The sequence below is a fragment of the Buteo buteo genome, chromosome 2 (assembly GCF_964188355.1).
Source record: "Buteo buteo chromosome 2, bButBut1.hap1.1, whole genome shotgun sequence".
Lineage (NCBI taxonomy): Eukaryota > Metazoa > Chordata > Aves > Accipitriformes > Accipitridae > Buteo > Buteo buteo.
Window position 1 is genome coordinate 53,535,459 of NC_134172.1, and position 23,186 is coordinate 53,558,644.

The 23,186-nt window shown below is 36.7% G+C and overlaps 1 protein-coding gene across 1 annotated transcript in view; it reads left to right on the forward strand.

Moving 5' to 3' along the window:
* The window catches only part of CNTNAP2 (contactin associated protein 2), a 1,269,587-nt gene that overhangs the window by 526,848 nt on the left and 719,553 nt on the right, over positions 1–23,186 (forward strand). Inside the window, exon 4 of the mRNA XM_075054733.1 lies at positions 14,027–14,174. Coding sequence (XP_074910834.1) covers positions 14,027–14,174 — 148 coding nt within the window. The remainder of the gene's footprint in view (positions 1–14,026; positions 14,175–23,186) is intronic.

A 23,186-nucleotide genomic window follows, 5' to 3' on the forward strand; every position in this document is an offset into this window, starting at 1 on the left:
TTTTAACACTGAATATAAGTAACTATTGGAATAGCTTCTGTAGGGTTGTGATAGATTTGATTTTCCATCACTTTCAGTTTTGAAATCAAGACTGAATAACCTTATGAATGTTGCACTATAGCCCAGACTGAGAACTTATTATTTGAATTAGTGCCTGGGAGTCAGTATTCTGTGTCTACTGAACTCCAGACTAGATTATCGTAATGCTCCCTTCTGGCCATGAAAGTCAATGAGTCTCTCTCATCTGATTTCTTTCTTTTTTTTTAAGCAAACAGGGATGTAAAAACAGTGCATGGATTGTTTTTGTTTTTAAAGGATCAGTGCATAAATAATAGCTAATTAATTCTCAGCAAACACTTCTGAGAGTATTATCTCCATTTTACAGACAGAATGAGTTTCAGAGACATAGGACTGTTAGTCTAAGTTCACACAGTAAGTAAGCAACAAAGCACAACTGCCACCAGTCATTCTTGTCGGCTATGTTTGTATTATTACAGGTATTTACAGAGCTTTATCAAATGGCTGTAAAGACATATCCTGCAGGTGCCTTCTGCAATCCTATAGAGAAACAGAGTAACATCATGATAGCCTCTTCCTTCTGAAGAACTCCAAATTTGTTTGAGCACTTGCAAGCATGTTTTCAAAATACTCTCAAGCGGTAACTAAATTAGTCTAGAAGGCAGGGAAAGTGAAAGATAGGGAGATCCTTGTTCCTTTGTCTTTCCAGTCCTCCTTCCTAAAAATAACCACAAAGAGTATTTTGGGTTTTTCTCATATTAGTTGTAGATGAAAGGGATACTGGACTAATAAATAGCAACAAGATCATGGTGTCTTCACTACGAAAGTCGGTGATACTAAGAACTCTTGACGTTACTAGGAAACAGCAATGTCGGTGTGACGTAGCTTTGGAAAAAAGAATATGCAAGAAGATTCCCTGTGTATCTACTAGCCCTTTCCTGATCAATTTGGGCCTTTGCATAGGAACAGAACCACACTCCACCTTTTCTGTGCTGCTGCAAATCCTTGTCACAGGCAAGTAAATCATGTAAGACAAATATTGGGCCTCAGTAGTAAAGATCCATGTACGTCAGAATTTCCACCTTCTGCTTCTACATGAATAGTAAAACACATGAGACTATTAATGGCACAGGTGTTGCTCTATTGAACTCCAACTCTTCCTTTCATACAGTGGCCGTAGAGGCCCTCAGCCCCGCTCGGTGATAGACTCAAGAGACTGCAATGAAGTCACACTAAACTCAAAATGTCACTGCCTCCTTGGTCATGGTAGCATGCCTCCTGACTGCCCAAAATACACAAACTGGAAATACCCAAGTGAGATAAAATTACCCAGGAATAAAAATGGCTTGCACACAACTAGTGATCAATTGACTCTAAATCTTCAATCCCCCAAGATTTATTACACAGCTTAAAATTAAATATAGGAAGTTTCTGTTGCAAGCAAATTAGGCCATTAAATCACTTCACTATTCATTTTATGAATTGTAAGGAAAAGAAGTGCACAGGTGATCAAAATTTTAAAATCCTTCCCTCTTCCAATTATTGTATTCAAAATAGATTCACCTTTGCTGATGATTAAACAAGGAGTTTGATACATGGAAGTCCTCCTATTTCAGCTATTTGAGGGCATTTGACCTAAAAGATGGCTATACAGTCACTTTCAGCATAGTACTTGATGTGAAACTGAACAAAACAGCTTTATAGGGAAATTACAGAGGCATATTATCTCTGTCAAAGGGAAAAATAAAACTCCTGAAAGAATACAGTTGGAAAAGAGGTAATGGGATTAAATCAGATTTTTACTTTAGAGCAAAAATAGCACCTTCCGTATGTCTTATTCTATTATTGTCTGTTTTGTTAAGACAGTTAACAGTTTACTAAATTCCTAGGGTTTCCAATCAGAATTACTTCTTACTCTAAACTTCTGATATGGATATCAGGCACTTTTGGCATGAAGGCTGAATTGCCATTTCACATTGTCAGAATGGACTTAAGCAGAGACATAAATATTCTGAAGTCCTTCCAAAATCTTTCTGTCATTTTCATCTTGGCAGAAAGAAAAAAAAAGAGTAAGAAGTTACCTCTTTCTTTAGGGGTTTCTTTCAGTTAACTTGTAATAATTCAGGTATTTCTTTGCACATTCCTCTATAAAATATTCTTGTGGCTTTTTGATATCCTTTCAAAAGGCCAAGTGGTTAAAACTGTCCTTATTTCCCTAGAAAGGCGATCAGCTTTTAGACACAAGTCGGACAGGCAGGCATGTTTGAAGACTCTCACATATTGTAATTCTGCCTTTGGGGATTTCTTAGTAATATTCCTTTGATCAGTTTGAAAGAATTATTCTAAAGAGTCCTACTCCAGGTGTTCTTCCTGAGACAGGAATTTCGTGTTTACTTGCAATTTTTCTTATGACTCTCTGCATTTGGAGCCCTTTTAGCCTGTAGAAAGGATCCACATGCTTTTCATTGATGTTTCCCATATTTATATTTGGGTTAGATTTTGTTGCTCATATCCTGGGCCACAGAGCAAAAGGTTCTAAACCCGTAATCCTTCAGGAAGAAGATCTTGACTTAAGGTAGTGATTTTCAGAGTATGGACTCTGCCTAGGGCGAATAAGAGAAAAGGAAAGGAAAATGGCTAGAGATTTCCTGTACCCTAGTTAACATTGGTAACTGCATCAGCCTTTGGAGTTCTTGATTTTAGTGCATGCAAAGTATTTTAGATAAGTGTCCTGGTTTCAGCTGCGATAGAGTTAATTGTCTTCCTAGTAGCTGGTACAGTGCTATGTTTTGAGTTCAGTATGAGAAGAATGTTGATAACACACTGATGTTTTCAGTTGTTGCCAAGTAGTGTTTAGTCTAAAGTCAAGGATTTTTCAGCTTCTCATGCCCAGCCAGCGAGAAAGCTGGAGGGGCACAAGAAGTTGGGACAGGACACAGCCAGGGCACCTGACCCAAAGTGGCCAATGGGGTGTTCCATACCATGGGACATCACATCCAGTATATAAACTGGGGGGAGTGGGGTGGGAGGATCGCCGCCCTGGGACTAGCTGGGTGTCGATCAGCGGGTGGTGAGCAATTGCACTGCGCATCATTTGTACATTCCAATTCTTTTATTACTGCTATTGTCATTTGATTAGTGTTATCATTATCATTATTAGTTTCTTCTTTTCTGTTCTATTAAACCGTTCTTATCTCAACCAACGAATTTTACTTCTTCTCCCCATTTTCTCCCCCATCCCACTGAGTGTGTGGGGGGAGTGAGTGAGCGGCTGCATGGTGCTTAGTTGCTGGCTGGGGTTAAACCACAACAATAAGTTATTTTTATTTTCTTTCCTCTTGACATGTTCAGAGAGTACTGTGGCTACAGCCAGAAACTGAGACATGTATTAATGTTAGATGACAATAGTACTAATTTTCCTTTTTTCTTCATTTTTTTCCTCTAGGCATTGTTTGCTGAATCTTGACTTAACATTATACGTGTATTTTGTTCCTTTCATAAACATTACAACTTGGAAGCATATAAAAACAAATCCAAAAGATACAAAATTATATTAAATGCATACTTTTCAAGTTTCTATAATTTTTAATGTATTTTGTAATGTTTTAACATGTTTTAAGGACAGCTGAAGACATATTTAAGGAAACCTTATTATTTTGTTGTTATCCAGTCTTACTTCTCATTATTGGGAAGTGCATTTGAGTTATGGAGAACTATAAATGCTATTTGCAATTAACTATAACCCCAGCATTAAACAGATACTGAAAGTATACTGGAGAAACACCTGATTATTTAACTTTTGTCTTCAAAATTTGTTTCTTGTTATCTCAATATACAATATTAACTTCAAATTTGAAGCAATTAATACACAATAACCAGACTTTATTCCCTACAACTTGATTTACAATTGTATTTCTGGAACAAACTATTTCAGATATGGCACGTGGTTTGGTTCAGGGTTGTTTCTTGCATGCTAATAGTCTAGGCAGAATTGCAATGATCTGAAAAGTAGTCTTTGGACATTTCTGTGATTTCACATAGGAATGAAAACTACTCATAACTGAGAAAAGTTTATCTTAAAATTTGACCATCCTGATTTCCTCATCACTCAGAAGGAAAGAATATGAAAACACCAAGTACAGTAATTTTGATTTATAGTTACAAAATGAAATCACAAATTCAGATTTTCTGTCATGGGCAGAGAACATTGTTTATATGAACGTATAACCAATTAAGAGCCCAAAAGCTTTCATTATTTTGTTGCTATGTCTTTACTGAATATAGAAGATTCTAAACAGTATTTAAGATAGATTTTGCCTTTGTCCTTTTTCCTGCAAGGAGTTTCAGAGTCTTATATCCCATGCCCTAAGTCTAGGGGCATAGAATGACACTGCTGAGTTTGTATCTGCCTCTCAGAACTGCACTCACTAGTAACAGCCTCAACTTCTTGGGTTGCAAAGTTTCATGTAAGTAACCCAGTAGAGTAGTGGATTTGTGTAGAAGAGACACAAGAAGCTTTGGGACCAGACTGGTGTACAAGGAATAAATACTGTTCTGAAAATTACTTAAAAGCTATTTAAAAAAACATCAATGTGTGTGAAAATTGCCAAGTACATCAGTACTAGAGAGGAAAAGAAACCAAGGACCACACTGTTTTCCTCTGTGCTTGCCATTCTTCTCAAGGTGAGAGCTCCTGTCACTGTTGAGCTCTGAAGCCCAGCAGCCAGTGATCAGACAGCTGTTGTTGTTATTATTTCACTAATGATTGCAGTTGTGTTTAGTTACTTTTGAAACACATTCTTCATGTCTCTCATTCTACAGAAGATGTAGCAAAAGTAATTTTTGTCTATTAATGAATAAGACCTAACAACTCCCAGGGTCAAAAGCAGTTTTTATTCTGTCTCTATAACCGTATCACACTGCGTTTTGTATTCTTTTTCTTTTAACATGAATCAGTCACTAGGCAACTTTTGGAACTAAATTTTTTATTATATTCTCCATTTTGTAGAATACATTTATATTGTACACAGGAAAATTTATGTTTTACCGTGTAGCCAGTGAAGAGTGGCAAGCTTTTAATTTAGTTCCTATCTCCCACTTTGCCTCACTGACCACAAAAGGCTCAGATTTCTAATTTAGGCACCCATGTGAATACTTGACTAAGTGCTTAATAAGTATTATTTTATTTTTACAACCCCATAAAACAAATGAATTTTTACTGCCTATTTTATATGTGGAACTGAGACACTGAAAGATTAAGTCAAAACTACCTAATTATTCTGTGTGCCCAGGAAACTATAATAAGTGCCACTGAAAAGTTTTTGCAGCTTACTTGTCTAGCATCACATGGGTGCTGTCACAAAGAGAATCTAGCTCCTGTGCTATAAGGCACACCCTGTATGTTACCTTCATGGAAGACAGTCCTTTCCCATCTGCCAGTCCACAGGTTTGGACGCCATGCATGTTTTAGTTTCTCATGCAAGTAAAGGAACTGTCTTCAAGATATCAGTCTTATTCATTATGGATACCCCAAGTTATCCCTGGAGTGGGTCTACCGTGTGACCTGAAATGTCTAAGCATTAAAATCTGTTTAGTTTATTTAAGACTAAGAGCAAGTTAATGATTACTCCCCAATGTTTTAAGAAATTTTTACAAATGATGCAATCACTCGACCTTGACAGCAAAGATGTAACATTATTCAATGGCTTGAAGGTTATATTTTCACAAAGTATATCTAAGTGTAAATACTGGATCTTAACTCTTTGGAACAAATTGCCAAAGACAAGGATAGACTTTCATCAGCAAAAGTTTCCAGATCAAGCTTATCTGGTTTTGGTTTTGAATGTAGATATGGTTAAAAATGGAAAAAACACACCAAAACCTCAAGGTACTGCAACCTTAGTTGTTTAGGGTATTAGAATGGATAATCACAATTTTCTCTTTGGATAGTGTATGACTCTCTGGGGAATAAATAACATGTAATTATGGAAATAAATGAGTACCATAATGTTATTCAGGAATTCATTAAGACTCTGCAGGAAACATTACTTCTACTAACAGTGATGACAGCTCTAATGTTGTTTTAATATTTTGGTGTATATTTTAGGTTTAAAAAAAATTTAAAATTTTCTCCATTTTGTGTCATCCTGATGAGAACCTACATGGTTTAACATAGGGGTTGAAATCTCTTATTCATTATGGAGACCTGAAAATTATCTTCTAATTTTGTGAATAATGGTAGTAGAAGTTTTTCATACTATGTTTGGTGTCCACACCAGATATTTGCCGGTCAGCTATTTATCACATCTCTGGAATATTATGTTCAATTTCAGGATGTGGAGAAGTATGACTCTGTTGGTGCCTTTGCTGTGGAGAAGTATGACTCTGTTGGTGCCTTTGATGTGATGCCATCTGTGATGTCCCATAGATAAAACTTAACAGTATCCGTATGTTTGTATCCTCCGGTTCTTGAGTCTAAAGAGAATAGGGGGATTAAGTGGATTTGTGGGGAAAACAAACAAAAAAGCCCAATCTATACACATGTGCACTCTCTGATGTCCTACCTCAAATATTCCTGTAATATAACGTTAACAAAGGATTGCTGTTCTTCTGGAAAGCAGTAATTTCCTAGCAAAATGCACAGGTAACTCAGTAAGGTTTCTACACTTAAGGAGGTAGGAACAATTAGTATGCAGAAGTATGAGAAAAACAATTTCTTCTTGGGTTTAGGGTGTATGAGCAGGGTGAAGAGGTAGTTCTTTTTTTGTTTGGGATTTTGGCTTTAGGCTTCATTACTCAAAGTAAATTAAACAAAGATAATATACTGCAATAGTGCTGGGAGAGAATAGAGTGTTTCACTTGCATCCAGTTAATATTAATCATGTTCTGGAAACAGTGGCCATGCTGGTATGCGGGGGTTTTTTTAAAGAAAAACTACAAATATCAATACACCAAGTTAAAACTCAGTGACAGCTCTGAATATGAAATTAATTTGTAATCTTTATTTTGAGTATCTGAAATTATATCCAGGTGTCCTGGTTTCAGCTGGGATAGAGTTAATTTTCTTTCTAGTAGCTGGTATACTGTTATGTTTTGAGTTCAGTATGAGAAGAATGTTGATAACACACTGATGTTTTCAGTTGTTGCTAAGTAGTGTTTAGACTAAGTCAAGGATTTCTCAGCTTCTCATGCCCAGCCAGCGAGAAGGCTGGAAGGGCACCAGAAGTTGGGAGGGGACACAGCCAGGGCAGCTGACCCAAACTGGCCAATGGGGTATTCCATACCATGTGATGTCATGTCCAGTATATAAACTGGGGGGAGTGGGGCTGGGAGGGGATCACTGCTCAGGAACTAACTGGGCATTCGTCAGCGAATGGTGAGCAATTGCATTGTGCATAATTTATTTTGTATATTCCAATCCTTTTATTATTATTGTCCTTTTATTATTGTTGTTATTATCATTATTATTTTCTTCCTTTCTGTTCTATTCAACTGTTCCTATCTCAATGCACTAGTTTTACCTTCTTCCTTCTGATTGTCTCCCCCATCCCACTGGGGGGGTGGGTAGGGAGTGAGTGAGCAGGTGCGTGGTGCTTAGTTGCTGGCTGGAGTTAAACCATGACACCAGGGTATCATATCTTCCTCTATGATTCCTCCAATTCTCTGTCTTCAAGATTTAAAAACTTTTTCTAGGAATCAATGTACAAAACTGAAATCTGTAGGAGTCATCTGTGAACAGAAGATGGAATTATCCCTTAAAGATTTCTTGATACTTAAAGATTTCTTGAGGCTCCTGTTAAAATAATAAAAAATAAATGTGCTTGTATATGAGATCAAGTTCTTTTTAAGTATAGCAACGGTTTAACAAGCTATAAAATGTTAGCGTATTTTGTTACAAAAATCAATAATGTTATGTTGCTGAATCATTTAGTTTTGCTTGGAGATGTGACAGGGTAAAAAGCAACAAATACAGCTTTTGGCATTATTCTTTGAATGTAGTGATAATTACATGATATTATACCTCTAATTATGATGCATACATGGTTAGACTATGTTTTTAGCATACAGAGACAGATTTTGAACCTGAAGATAAACCCCCTAGGAATCAGTAGAGAATTTAAGGGAGTAATGTGATCAAAATTATGGGTCTGTTTAAAAAATGCTAGGAAATATTTTGAGCATAGAAAAGATGTGTATTCAGTTATATTAAAAGCCTGTTACTAAATGTTCCTTAGTTTGAGTATGTGGGTAGTTTTTCAGAAATTGGTGGTGCTACACTTATAGGCAACTTGCTTAACAGAGATGTGTGGCTGAGGGAAGGGTATGGATAACTATTGAAGTTGGGAACTTACTGATATCACTGGGAGCAGAATCGAGTTTATATGAGCACAGAGTACCATCAGCAGCATTATAATGTTTAGTTTATCCACATGTTGCTAATCCTGAGCTCCTAGGAGCTCTGGTCATTTTATAACCATGAGTCTCGAAGGTGAGATTCAGCACCTGTTGAGGGTATGATTTGAGGGTTTCATCATTTGGGATAAGGGAAATACCTGCTATAGCTTTTAATTGCTTTCAGATACTGTTTTTCTGTTTAGATGCATTACTGTGTGAGATGATTGTGAATGATGCTATAGAAATGTTGTTTTGCTTTGAAGATGTTTGTTTTGGTTTGGTTTGTTTTCAAGGAGAGACGACAGTATGCAAGCTGTAGTGTTACTGATTGTGCTGTTCAATAGAGAGAATGAAGAAATTGTTCTTCAAGCAAAAGGCTACTGCTTCCCATGTCCTGTTCTTACTCAACACAGCACTGGCAATGTGTCAAACCTGAGCTAAAATAGACCAAACACAGATTTGTTTCTTTCTGACCCATTCCATTTTCTTCTGTTTATTTGCTATTTTTCTTTCCTTCTGCAATCAGTTTTCTTACCAGCTGTTGTTTTCTCCTCTTTTTTTTCCCCCTTCCTCTTTGAAGTTAATCTCATAACATTTTCTTTTACCTAGTCCTTTTATTCTTGCTGTTTCAGTTTACATCATACATTTGGGCTGGATTTTCATAGGTATGGAGATAAGAAATGTTTCAGCAGCAGTGAGGTACTCAGAGCTTGACTCGATTTTCTAATGAAGTTAAGGTTTTCTTTGGAAAATGTTCATGTTGTGAAACATCTTGGTTTCTCTGAAATCTACTATGGATTTCAGTCAGTTTGTGCAGAACCGGTACATGCGTGAATTTTTCCAGGGCCCATGGATTTGGGCTGCCCTGCTCTGCCCAACACCCTTCCACAGCACTGCTGGCCAGGAGCTCCCAGCACCCAGCCTGCCCTGCTCCTCTTCTTGGTGGTGCAGGGTCTTAAGAACTCAAGTGAAGAACAAAGTTTTCCAGATTTTCTTTGCTGTGCAGGCAGAGGGCCGGCAGCCATAACCAAAGCTGTCAACTTCTCAAGTTTGTAATCCTTCTAGTTTTTGGAAAAGTATTTGTTTTGGAATTTTGGGGGATTGTCTATAAAACAAAATTTTTAAGGTTTAGCTAGCTCCATACTTAACTTATCTTGGAGTCCTCCAAGAAAACCCAGTTATGTTTCCCACAGACATCTTCTATCTGTCAGTGGATGTTTTCATATTTTATAATACCACACTTTTATTAATGTGGCTTTACAGGAAAATACTGTTTCTGATTATGAGAACCATTTATAGAGCTCTAGTACCATGGAACATAGACTCTGTAGTGTTTTCACTACTGCTATGTCAATATAAAAGCTAGAAGCCTAGATTTTTTTCATAAATTCAGACCCATAAATTATTCCCTCTTTTGCTTAAAATGCCAATGGCAAAATGTAACTGTCAAGAAGTATTATAATAAGTATATAATTAAAGAAATGAAAAAAATTACTAGTAATTAAAGTTATGAAAAAAAAATTAGTCCTTCCTCTTTTAACTAGAAAAGAAATGTCATCCTACTATTCCATGCATTGCCCTATTTTTACATCACCCTAGAAAGAGCATACATTGAAGTAATTTTAATAATTGTCTCTGGATAAATCATTAATTTGGATGGAGAATTCTTCATCTGAATTAAGTCAGGTGAAGAATTAATATTCCCCTTAAGCAAGTTAGGTTCTCTGGTATATATGTGATGATTTTTGGGGGGGTGAAGTGCAGTTTTTTTCTCTGCTTCACTAAGAGTTGAAAGATTGCAAACATCTTTTTGTTCATTTGTTTGAGTATCTGAACAACATTCTTTCATTCTTTTCCTCTTTGGTTAAAGTATGAAAACTTCCACTTTTGTTCACTTAATAACATTTCTTTTCATTCAGTCTTGAGCCTCCTTACTTCAGAGGTGATTTTTTTAATGCTGAGACTTTTTTTTAAACCTTTATTGTAAAAGGTGATCAAAGTATTTTTCCAAAATGAGATTTTGTAATGAACTTGCTGTATCCATAAAGTTGAGTACTGAATGTTATTGCAAAACTGTCCTTTTACATGAAACTAAACCCATTTTTGTCAGTTTTACTTAATAGTATTAAGCTTTATGTTACTTTACTACTATACTTCACAACAATACTACTATAAATTTATAATTTAGCTTTAACATTTATTATTATTTATTAGAATAACATTGTTCTGTAAATACAGGAAACAAAATTGAGTCTGAATCTTAACTTTCCCTAATTTTTCTTCCAAATTTCACAAAAACGTACCTTCACTTTGCTCAGGTTCTTTGTTTATGCAAAGTAAATTATACTGAATGTCTCTACTGTGTCTCTATGTACAGTAGTGTGACTGAAGCATATTGATAAAGTGAATTTCAAAGTTCATACAGCTTATTTTTGCTGCTGCTTCTGCTGAAGACAGCTTCTGTGCCAAAAGCTTTTTTTATTTTAAGCTTAATTAGTTGGCCCATTAAAATATATTACCTGTCCTATAAACTTGCCCTGGTAATTTTTGAAAAATACTTGGAGCTGAACAAATTTTACTCTTAAGGCAGACAGTTACAAAACTCTTAGTGAGTACTTTTGAAAACTCCATTCAACATATGTTCAAAAGCAGTGTTTAGAAAGGATTTGGGGGAATATTACCTTTCCTTATTCTTATTTCTTTGCTGTCCTGTGGAACATTGCCTTTGAGAAAAATGATTGTTACTCACAACACTCCCGATCTTTTCATTGAAATGTGAGCTGAAACACAAAGCGGGTTACAGAAGTAGGTATCCAAAACAAGAAAAATGACTTGTAGAACAGAGGATTTTGGAGTTGGACTGGTGAGACAGTGCTACCTGTTTTACAGACAACTGAGCCATTTTGGTCATTTTCCCAGTTTGTGTTAAAGAAAAACCATGTTACCCATGAAAAGCAGACATTTGGCAATAATACTTAAGTGAGTTTGTGAGATTAATAATCTGTAAAACTTGTTTAATTTATACACATATTTCCCCCTTTTTCTGAAAAATAGTTTTGTAAGGGGGTTTCTTATTGTACATTTCTATACTTTTTTTTTAGCCAGATTCACTCCCTCTTTAAAAAAAATCTCCTATTAGAGATGTGGGTCTAAATTATACTTTTAAATCTTATTAAACTGTGTGTTAACCTTAGCAAACGTGTGGCTTTGAAAATTCTATAAACTCAATTTTAAATGAAAACCTGTCTTTCTGAGTCCACGTACAAATCTCAGTCAGAAAAGGAGATTTTACAGCAATAGTACATAATTCACAAGCTCCTGTAAATTGATTTTTCAGCCTTGCAATGATGGATTTTGGCTTGATGTTTGCATTATCCACAAAGTGTGTATTACTGTACCACATTTATCTAAATGAAGGCTGTATTTAAAAGATATTGTTCTGCTGGAGACTAAATGGAATGCGTTTTAATAATCTGGGAAACGGATGACAGACTGCCCTATTCTCTATTTACTGTGTTTATGCATTCAGCACAGGTTATGGGATCATATACCAACAGACACCCTCAAAATATCAAACACCTGATGGTTTCAGCTCTAAGTCTTTCTGACAAAGGACTGTTAAAGCATAAGTCAGGGCTTAAAGTTTGGAGAGCTACAGAAAATAATTTTGATTTTGAGAATCATTTTTCATCAACCATTTAATCAAATTATATAGAAAATATCATGCCCTCCTATATTCGGCTTCCTTTGCCCCTAATACTTCTAACAAATTAAACAAACAAACAAACCCCAAAACAAAACAACCAGCAAAACCCTACATTAAGACAGTTTTGATAAGATTTTGCTAAGCATCACAAAACTAAGATATGCCCAAATAGAAATTGCTTTTGAAATATGGAGCATTACCTTGTATGCTCACTAAAATATATATTTTTCAAGGATCAAATTCTTTATTCCCTCCATGAAGTTCTGTGATTCCTAGAACAAGACTAAGAGGCAGCTGTTCAATAGGATTTTTTGTCCTCATTCAGTGTATGCTTTCCTTTGTTGTTTGTTGTCTTCTGTTCAGCTCAGAAGACAGAACTGCTAATTTCATTATAAATACTTACCACTTGAATATGTATGTGCTTCATAGACATTAATTAATGTGTCTTACAAGCTCAGCTATGAAGTGAGGAGTGCCATCATAATCATTAGCACATCAATAGCTGCAGTACAGAAAAATTAAGGTGCATGTAACTGTTATTATATGTCATAATTGTTGGATTCCACCAAGGAAGGGATCCTGTGGATCATCCTTACATTTACCACCACCTAGATCTACAGTGCACTGTACAAAATAATTATTCATCTAAGATATCCTTTTGGAATAAGTAGTATCTAGGCATGTAATTAGAATTAGGGATTGCTATATCTGTATGCAAGGGCCAGCTTAAATTTTGTGTCTTTCAAATTTTTGTTGACTATATTTTGCAGTAGTATTGCTTACAGTCCAGTTGTTTCTTTCTTTGTTTTTCATTCCACTATCGGTATTTATTATAGGACTTTATATGGATTTATTCAGATGGCAGCTGTGTAGATACTACTACTACTGAATATTTTTTCCTCTGTAGCAAAAATATCTTTTTTTAATGAGGATGCACAACAATTTCTTATTTTCATAGGCTCTCTAATAATGGGTCACCTTTTCTCTGTTCATTTATGACTCGCTGTTCACTGTTACAAGACACTTATTTCTGTTGAAAATTACCTATGAAGAGGTGTGAAAGTTCCTCTGAAAATACTGAGAATAGCTGAATGGTAGTCTTTAACATCTGCCATCAGTGAATGGATTGTCCATAAACTGACAAGACAAAAAAGATGGTCTATTATGTTAGCTAATAGGTATTGTTTACTTTTAAGCTTGATGCTATCAAATATTTTACCAGTAGGTACAAAACTACAAACCAAGTGCTAAATATCTACTTCACTGACTTTCAAAACTCCCTTGAGAGCTCTTGTATCCTTTCCCGACTTCCAAAGTTTTATTAACCAAAAATAAGCTGTGCTGTGGGTGACAGCTATGGTTAGGAAAGAAACTGGACACTCACTTTCCAGCAGGTAATACACTTCAGAAGTAAAGGAAGATTTTTAAATTCTTAGAAAATTGAGAAATTGAAAGGGTCCCTGTCTATTGTAGGAACCGAGTTGTTTCAGTGTTCATATTTACAGGAAAATTACTGGTGTGTGTAATCTTACTGATAGAGGATGGGTATTGTCTTCTCCAGAACAACCACTCTGGGTGGGACACTTTTATTAACATGTTAATAACTGAGTAACAGATTAGTGATGCAAAATGGATTACTCTCTTAGCTAGCAGGAGCTGTTCCATGATTTCAACATATCTGTTGTGGACAAAGAGGTCTCAATGCTACTGTTTTGGTATTCTTGTGAGACTTTGTAAATCAACTGTTCATTTAGTCACTATCAAAGAAACATTTAAACGAAACTTCAGTGTAACCTAGACACTCAGAGGACTTCACTACCTAATGTTTTCCTTCAGAACTGAAGCTTTATAGCATGTAAGGTAGAGGTAATACAATAATTTTCTTTTTCTGCTTCTTCTTTCCCTTAGGCATTTCCTGGAAATACAAACTCTGATGGTGTGGTCCGACATGATTTACAACATCCAGTTATTGCTCACTATGTACGGATAGTTCCTTTGGACTGGAATGGAGAGGGCCAAATTGGGTTAAGAATTGAAGTCTACGGCTGCTCCTATTGTAAGTTTTTCCATGATCATCCTTTTTTTTTTTTCCCCCCCTAAATAAAAACTGGGTTTGGATCTCAGATTAAATCTGAATCTCAAGTACTTTTTGCTTAGATAGATTAAGATGTTCCAGGATCACTAGTTATATTGCCTAGGGCTTCATGAAATATTCATTGTAACCTTAACTCCGAGTTGCTAGTTTGTTCTTCTCTGGAAGATGCAACATTGGAATTCGCGAAAGTGCTTTGAAGTTGCTCCTTTTTATCTTCATGGTTTCTTTTGCAGAAGACTTTGGCTATTATATAAGCTTGAATGGGCCAGTTGAGGAAAAGATAGTATTCAGACAACTGTCATGTTGGGTCTTGAGGGGAACAACTGGGAAACAGGACATAATTTATTGCTTGGTGCTAGAGTTAAAATTAAAGCAAATAAATAAGAATTCTATCACAGGAGCTCAGATTCTCTAGATACGTGACATGTTTTTCAGAGGTTTTTCCTTTAGTATTTGAATATGACTTTAGAATTTCATTTGAAATCTGGATGAGCAATGGTACAAATGCCTCTGAAGTTAGGAGCAGAACTGATTATGGTTTAAGAAAAGCAAGGGTAATTTCTAAATGTTCTTCTGTGAATTCAATCCAGCCAATGCTTAAAGAAAATCTACAAACCTGCAGAAAATTAAGTATCTGATGTCCTATTTCTAAGTATGTATTTTTTATGCAGTATCCTGTCTTTGTTGGTGTTTTAGCTGGAAGGAGCTATTTGAGATTTGTCTTTTAATAACCAGGTGTTAGAATAAGGTGAGGAGCACACATCTGGAAGACTCATGCATTAACTTCACTGGGTGACTTAAGGCATATGGGAGCCCTTTGCCACCCTAACTAGCAAAAAAGAACACCTTGTGATTTCAGTTCTTGTTTTGATTTGGATAGATAGTCAAAAGACTATGTATTCTCATTTAGCACCAGTAAGAACCACAAAGAATAGAGTTTTGGTATTATTTTTCCTATTTCCACACAATGAATTAAAGCCCTATTTTAAAAATTTATATTAACCACAAAGAATTTCCCAGTAGCTGCAGTAACTTAGTGGAGAAATCAAATCATACTGTCTGTGGTGTTGGTGCTGTGCTGAGGGCATGCATTGGTGTTAGATACATTCGTAAAAAGACAACAGTGTATCTGAGGAACTGTGGGTTATTCTAAAGTTGATTCTTACTTAAGAGAAACTGAGCTTCTGAAGTTTTAGGTACCACTGTGATTGTTCAGTACATGGCTCTTAATAAACAAGTATTTACCATCATACTGCTAAAAAATGTTTTATGTGCAGTTTTAAGTATACCAACCACTACAATTTTGCACCATGATAAATACTTACTTTTAAGTATACCTCCTTACTTGTTCATCAAACACAAATTCAGGTGTTTGATACAAGAAACCAACATCTAGTTTACTGTGAAATATGACTCTCTTTAACAGAAAAAATGTAGCAGAATCAAACAATAAAACCCATGATCTTTGCTGCAATAGTTACAGGTAAAAGTAGTATTTTTTTTTGTGATGAAATAGATAGAAAAAATACTGTAGGTACACAACAGCGTGTTTTTAGAGGCTTAAAGTAAATGTGAGAAAAAGTAAAACACAGCTTGTTGACAAAATGATTCCAGTTGTTTGATGAAAAATTGCTTGCTTGACAGACTTTTGGAGGAGAATAAAAAGCATCTGCCAAGGAAACAATGTATGGAACTATGAATATACTGATAAATGTGTCTTCACAGAAGAACTGAGGTGGCCAAACACAACTTTGTAATTTTACTGAGAGAGTATTGCTGGTCTGTTTGTATGAGAAGTGATTTCAATAATTGTTGGGAGGGGTTATATAAGATTAATAAGAATATTTTACATTTTTATGTGTATAGGGTCTTTTCTTTCAAAAACCCTCCTAAAACACAGTGTGTTTTTTACATGCAGGAATTGGGCTGTCCCCAAAATGCTATCAGTAGATAGCAGCAGAGTAGTTGAGAAGAAGGACTAAAAATTGTGTTAAGAGAGAGGAAGGCAGCCCTGTGGTATGACTACTGGAACTAGGGAGTAAAGTGTACAAATTCCCAGCTTGTCTTCAAATGCATCATTTGGAGCCAGGTGTATAATGCTGCATCATTCCATGTAGACGTGTCCTTTGGGAGAGGCAAAGTTTTTAACCTTAAGATTAGAAGTGCATATATTTGCATATAAATATAAGCACTGTCATTAACCAGTATGATTTGCAGATTAATCCTGCTGTCACTGAAGGAACTGGCCATTTAGATAATAAGTAATTTTCAAAGCCTGATTAAAAGATAGGCTTCTAGTCAAATCTGCCCCAAATTTTGGAAACATTACCTAAATAAAAAGGCTACCCAATATATTGCAATCATAATTTTTCTTTAAGTTTATAGATTCATATTGAATATATTCTTTTATTTAGATATTTTAGAAAGCACGTTTTCAGATACAAAAATCAGGTATTTTCTCACAGTGCAAGCAAGGTTTAATTGGGAAGCCATACACTTAGTGATTACAAAAATTCTTTCCTTGCACATTACTGCAACCAGGTCACTAGTCTCAGAGTATTAAGAAAAATACTTCATCATATTGAACTGCTTATTCAAAAGTCAGGTCATTAATTGCCATATTTTCTGGTTCCTATTTTGTCTGGGTATGCATATAAGATACACATTTGATTTTTTTGTACCAGAGGTGAAATTCATGTTCTTCCTTGCCCAGCACATTAAAGTTAAAAAAGAGGTGTGATTTCCAGTGAGTGATTAGAGCTCGCATCGGTGCAGAGAAGTTCATAGCATTACCAAATCTTCTTTCACTTTTGTTTTGTTTTGCTTTAAGTTTGAAATCTCTGCTGTCTTTGAAACTGCAGTGTTGTGTTTTGTGTAGATGAGATCTGTGGGGCTGTATTCTAAGAGAAGAGCTCACAGACATCACCAAAAAAGAATTAGGGCCTCACTCTACAACAAGATTCAGAATGAACATTGTATTTTTATCTGTGAATAAATGGTGACATCGCATTTAGAAAAGATTTTCATTCTTCACAGGGCAAAGCTAATTATGTCTTATTTTTTTTTAAAAAAAGGATAAATAACTTGCTTAATGGCTATGTTAATGGAGGAGTTTCATGAGAACAAGAAGCTTGGAAAACAACAACAAATACACTATTATGTAATATAAACAACATTTTTTAGTCAGTGGGAATTTTAGCTTTTATTTTAAAATTATCTATTTCATACACCGTAAAGGAGAAAAGGGTCTTTACACTTGCAGTGACATCATTTGTCAAAAAGCAAGTCACAGAGAAGAAAGTAATATAACCAAAGGCAAAACATCCACTGAATCAGTTAGGTCAAAAATGATGGCAGATTTTTATTTGTGCTCTTTTGGAGACAGAGAGCAAGACACATGTTATATATCTTCTATCACATCCACATTTATGAATTTTTGAGACAGGCAGCAAAGACATGGCTTCTGGAGGCTATGACAACTACAATATAGTACATTTTACTACTGATTCGTGAAGATCATAATAAGCTCCTGCAGGATCATTGCCATATGAATAGTTCCCTTAATCTCCATCCTGTCGCAGATGAATGCCTACAAAAATGTCAATAGTGATATTATTGCATTGTCTTTGGCTACGCTTTTCAAAATAACTGTATGAGGCCTTCTGGGTGCTGAAATCCTATGAGTGGAAAGCGCTCACTGATACCTCTGTTCACAGAGTTTTTTGATACGGCTGTGTTGATTTTCTGTACGTCTGAATCTTTTTGATGCAGTTGTACATCTGATGGTAAGAATTTTCAAATTCCAGATGATTCACTTCTGAAGTATAGGATATACTTGAAAAAAATCACTTGAAGATGGCAGAAAGTGATGCAAATACTCAATATACTCAAGGCAAATAGGTGGCAGGAACAATGATAAAGCTCCATGAATGGCTGCAAACTGAGCTGTTTCCATTCATTGACCAGCTCTGTTTGCTAATACTCAGGAAGCAGTGGGACTGAACAAATGTCACCTGAGCTGTGTTTGCAGATCTGTTCATTTCAATTATTAGCTGTACCACTGATATTGTGCTATGTCAAGTGTTAACTGTTTCAGTTTCCTGATGGGTGACTGATTTTTTTAAGGAGGGTGGGAAAAGAAGGGAAAATAGTAACTGCAGTCCTTAGGGTTTTATGAAATAATGAATGTTTGTATGGAGAACATTTACTCTCCAGATAGTAAAGTGAACAAAAACTTGTCATGTAAACGTGTTACAGGAAAAAAAATAAGGTTTGGAGATGCTCTTAGGGGTTGAGCCAAGTGAATGTTTGCAAGAACTTACTAGGAACTATTGAAGTGCTAAAAACTATGAGCTGAACAGATCTTTTGGGTAATCGTTGGTGTAGTTAATCCTATCTGCCTCCGGTGACTTTGACTTAAGCCATGGTTTCCTTTGATGGTTAATTCCACATTCAGCTATACTCATTGTTAGGAAATTTTCTGTGATACTTATTTGAAATCTCCTTTGCTTAGTTTTGCACTATTGGCAAAAACTAACTATCTGTCTCTCATTCGCTGTCTCATGTGGTTGCCATACATAGTTAATGAAAGACCTCCATCCTGTCCAGAATCATCTGTTGCATCCAAACATCAAAGGGACTATTTAAGGTAGATGAGAAAGCCAATATTACTTCCCTTTTGTGGAGTCTGATCAAGTTTCACTTGGCCAGATTCAGTAGTATACCCTGGACATTTTGTTTCACCAGCATATAGCATTTTAAAAAAAAAAAAAAAAAAAGTATGAGCCAAAGTCCCTTGACGTGTCATGATTGCTATTGGAACACCCTGTGCTGAATAAAATACAACTCTATATGTATATAAATGTATGCATACATATTTCTGCTACTACACTTTTGGTACCTACGTGAATATTCACCTAAATGGTCAAGATACTAATGAAGTCCAGTAATGTGCATAAAGGATTCCCTGCCTCTTCTTATAATAATTTATTACTTATAATAAATGTGCCACTAAGTTGTCTGGTCAGACTTTTCTGATTATCTAAGTGGTGGAACTGCATAAAAATATTAACTGGCAGAAAGGAAAAAACATTTTGAAGTGTATATTTTGTGAAATCATGTTACCATATTTCTAGCAATTTTATGAAATCGCTGTAAGTAACAGTAACTGAATATACAGGGATTTCAGTGTGGGGGGAAAAACCACAGAACTGAAACAATCATTAAGCAGAGGTCCCTGTAAACCAGGTAGCTTTGCTTGTGACAGTGGATGGGACAGTTAAGATTTCTGCTAAACATCCAACCTTTTTTACCCTTTTCTCTTAAATGTCAGTGTTTTTGTACTGGGTAGTTCTATACCTATTTAGGTCTATGCGTTTGATTTTTAGCCATCATCTTCACAGCTCATCAACGTCAAACACAGCTTGATATTCTCTTTCTGACACTAAAGGTGCATGGCTGAATACTCATATCTAAACTGTGGAAAGTGAGTGAAATGAACTGTTGAACTTTTTCTTTGCAGACTTTTAAAGATCTGTTTGAATATGTGTTCTATTTGTAAGTTTGCTTCTTTGTTAGCATACTGTCTAGCTTTTTGCCATGCAGGAGATATTTTTTTTTTTCCCTTAAGGGTCATGAAAATGGATACCTTTTATCCTCCTTATATTCTCAGGTCATGGTAGTCTTTAAACAGTAGAGTTTGCAATTTAAGACCAAAAATGCTGTCTTTATAAGCATTCTCAGTATGGATTGTTTTCTTCCATCCCCTCTCCAGAAAGAGATGGTTGTGATTGTTCCTACATGCATGTTCATATATTTTGTCATGAAAATAGGTAAGAACAGGCTTCAGTCCATTTATTACCTTTGGTTGTTACCATTATCAAATATGGGTCTATTTTGGTAGTAGATACTACTTAAAATTTAAAACATCTATTTTCTGCATTTTAAAAATATAAAAAAAAGTTCTAGTATTTGTGTAGTGCATTAAAAAAATTTGCTTGTAAAATCAGAAGATTCAGGCTGAAACAGAAAAAAAATATTTCCAAATACCTGTTTAATTTTAACTGTTTTTTTCTAAATGGAATATTTCAGAAAAATTTGACATGAGTTTGTAGTAAAAAAAAAATCTTGAGAACATATCTTCATGTTTTATTCTTTACCTTTTTGTTAATCTGATGCAATATGAATTTTTTTCTCTCAATTTATTGAAACTGGCAGCAAACTGAAAAGCCTGTTATTTTTCCATTTCTAGTTGTAATGAGGTTACTAGTAGATATTGTCAAGCACCACAGCTTTGAGAACTGCAACAACCATGTGTATTCTTTACAGGTTCATTTGTTAGCTGGCAATGAATGTATAATCAGTCAGAGAAAAAAAAGTGTATTTTGTATGAATACATACCCCACCAGCTTGTTCAATTGTATTCGCAGGCAGTTTTCAATTACACTTGAACATTTTTTCAATCATTCAGCATTTCCTTTATAAGGATGTATGTAGCTGCTTGTTTGGAAAAGCTCTTCTAATTTTTTTCCTGTGGAATGGAGAAAAACTTGTCCCTGCTAACTAAACAAAATGTATCGCCAAATGTGATAAAATCTTGCAGATTTTGATTAAGTTTTATTAAAGTTGGGTCTGGCTGTTCTCTTGTGAAAAAGAGCAACTAACATTTTTTAATAGGTTTTCCAGTAATTGCCCACACACCCCGCCGTAAGGGTCTTCCATACAGTGGTCTGTAATCAGTAAATAAGAGGATGAAGATTTAAAAAGTATCCTTAGGATCCATAAACATCTTAAAAGTAGAAAATGGAAGTAAAGTTACAATATACTTTTTCACAAAGTAAGGATGGTAGCATTCAGGTAAATACAGTCAAAACCTTCAGTCTAATCACAATAGTTTCACCTTTAATCTTTTCTGCCTGAATGAACACTCATGATGGTTTTGCCCAGCATTATTTTCTTGCATTTCTGTAAGTGGTGATTGATCCATTTGTCTGTGATGACTTATTCACTAAAGAAATCAGGTGGATTTTTTCTCTTGAAACAAAAAACTTTGGCAGTTTTCAGACTACAGGCCTTGGTTCTGTGCCATTGATTTGGAGCCTGAAGGGCCTCACTGGTATTTGTTTTCCTGCATGTCTGGAATAAAACTTATATTAAGGATGCAGTTGCTTCCAGGCTCGGTTCAATTTATTCTGCTCTTTCCCTAAAGTTTAGGTGAAGATGATGCATTTTGTATTTTATTTTAAGCAAAATGGCAAATGCAGTCTTGCTATGAGTAAACTCTCATTTCTTATCTGCCAAAGGTAACATTAGTGTGCTCTGATAGGAAACTGCATATCTTAAAGGGTCAAGATTGCTGATGGGAAATAAACAAATTTAACTCTTCATAATAATACTTTTAGAAGGTAAAAATGAGCCTAGGAAGTAATATGCAGTATATCCCTATACTGAGTTGAGTTTCTACACAAAGACCTATTTTAAAGTCCCATCTTTATGAGAACAGCTTTGAAGAATTAGGTCACTGTGATGCTAACTTCTCCCCAAATCCTCTAAAACAGGGAAAATGTTTAGGTTTTTCCATCTCATAAGGGTGACATGGTATGCTCACTCTCTAGTGGCCAGTAAGGGTTACCTCTCCCTTCACTCCCTGCTGACATTGAGTGCCTTTCAAGAGAAGGGAATAGTTCAGTTGGAAGGTACCTGCAACGACCATCCATTCCAACTGCCTGACCACTTCAGGGCTGACCAAAAGTTAAAGCATGATTATTAAGGGCATTGTCCAAATGCCTCTTAAACACTGACAGGAATGGGCAATGGGAGTCAATTGGCACCATCCATCCCAACCTATGGCTCTGGTTACACTTTGGCTTTCCTCCAGGCTGCGGCTGTTGAAATGATCTCTCCTTACACTCCCTGTGTTTGTGTCCAGCCAGATCAAGTCCCTAGTCCTCCTCGCTGCGGAGCCTCATGGCCGTTAGCTCTGGTGCAGAGAGGGGACAGCTAGTAGGGGTGGTCTCTGGGCTGCATGGTTGGTTTCTGCCATGGCCTGAGAGAAGAGTAACAGCACCAGGTTTGTCCTTGGGAGCCGGGTGGCAGAGGAGGCGTCAGGGACACCCAGCAGCTGACCCAGTGCATGGCAACCAAGGGCAGGGACAGCCCCCTGGGCCTTCTGGGCACAGGGACAGCCCCCAGGGCCAGCACCCCAAAGGCCTTCCTCCGAAGGATGCTGGGCGGAGGGGCTGTGTGTGGGGGGCCCCGTCACCCCGGTGTCACAGTGCCACCAGCCGGCAGTGCAGCAGTCACAATGCCCCGGGGCAGTATAAAAGGGGCAGCCTCCCGTGCCCCGCTGCCAGAGATGGCCTGGGGACAGCCCGAAGACATCTGAGAGGACGTCCTTGAGGAGCCGGTGGAATTACTTGGTGGGGGCTGAGGGAGGAAGACCAGACATCGGACAAGGCTGCTGGAGGTTCTCTGCTGCAAGGCCAGCTTCCAGCAGGGTCATGTTCAAAGCTCATCTGAAAGATGGAAATCCTTTTCAGCTGGATAAGCAGTGGCCAGACCAAGGGAATGTCTTCTTGAGGAGCACTGCAGAGCTCACCATCCTCATTACCTGTGGAGCCAGGGGCAGCAGCCGTAAGAAATGGGATGCAGAGATGTTGCCAGGGGTCCCAGTCCTTTGGAGCACCCACTGGTGGCCCAAAGGCGCAAGAAGAATTCTTGCCCCCAAGGTTGATCAGGCCGGGGGCATTTGGCCACTCTCAGAAGCCCCTGAGATGACTCCAGGTTGAGGGAAAACAGGGCTTGGGCATCTATCTCCTGGGAGGCATGACCAGCCTGTGGGACCGTGAGGAGGCAGGTCTTGCTCACGTGCTCAGGTAATAGCAGATAGCCAGCAATGGGGTCAGGAAGGAATCTTCCTCCGGGGCAGATTGGCACTGGTCCCCATGGGTTTTTTGCCTTCCTTTGCAGCACTGA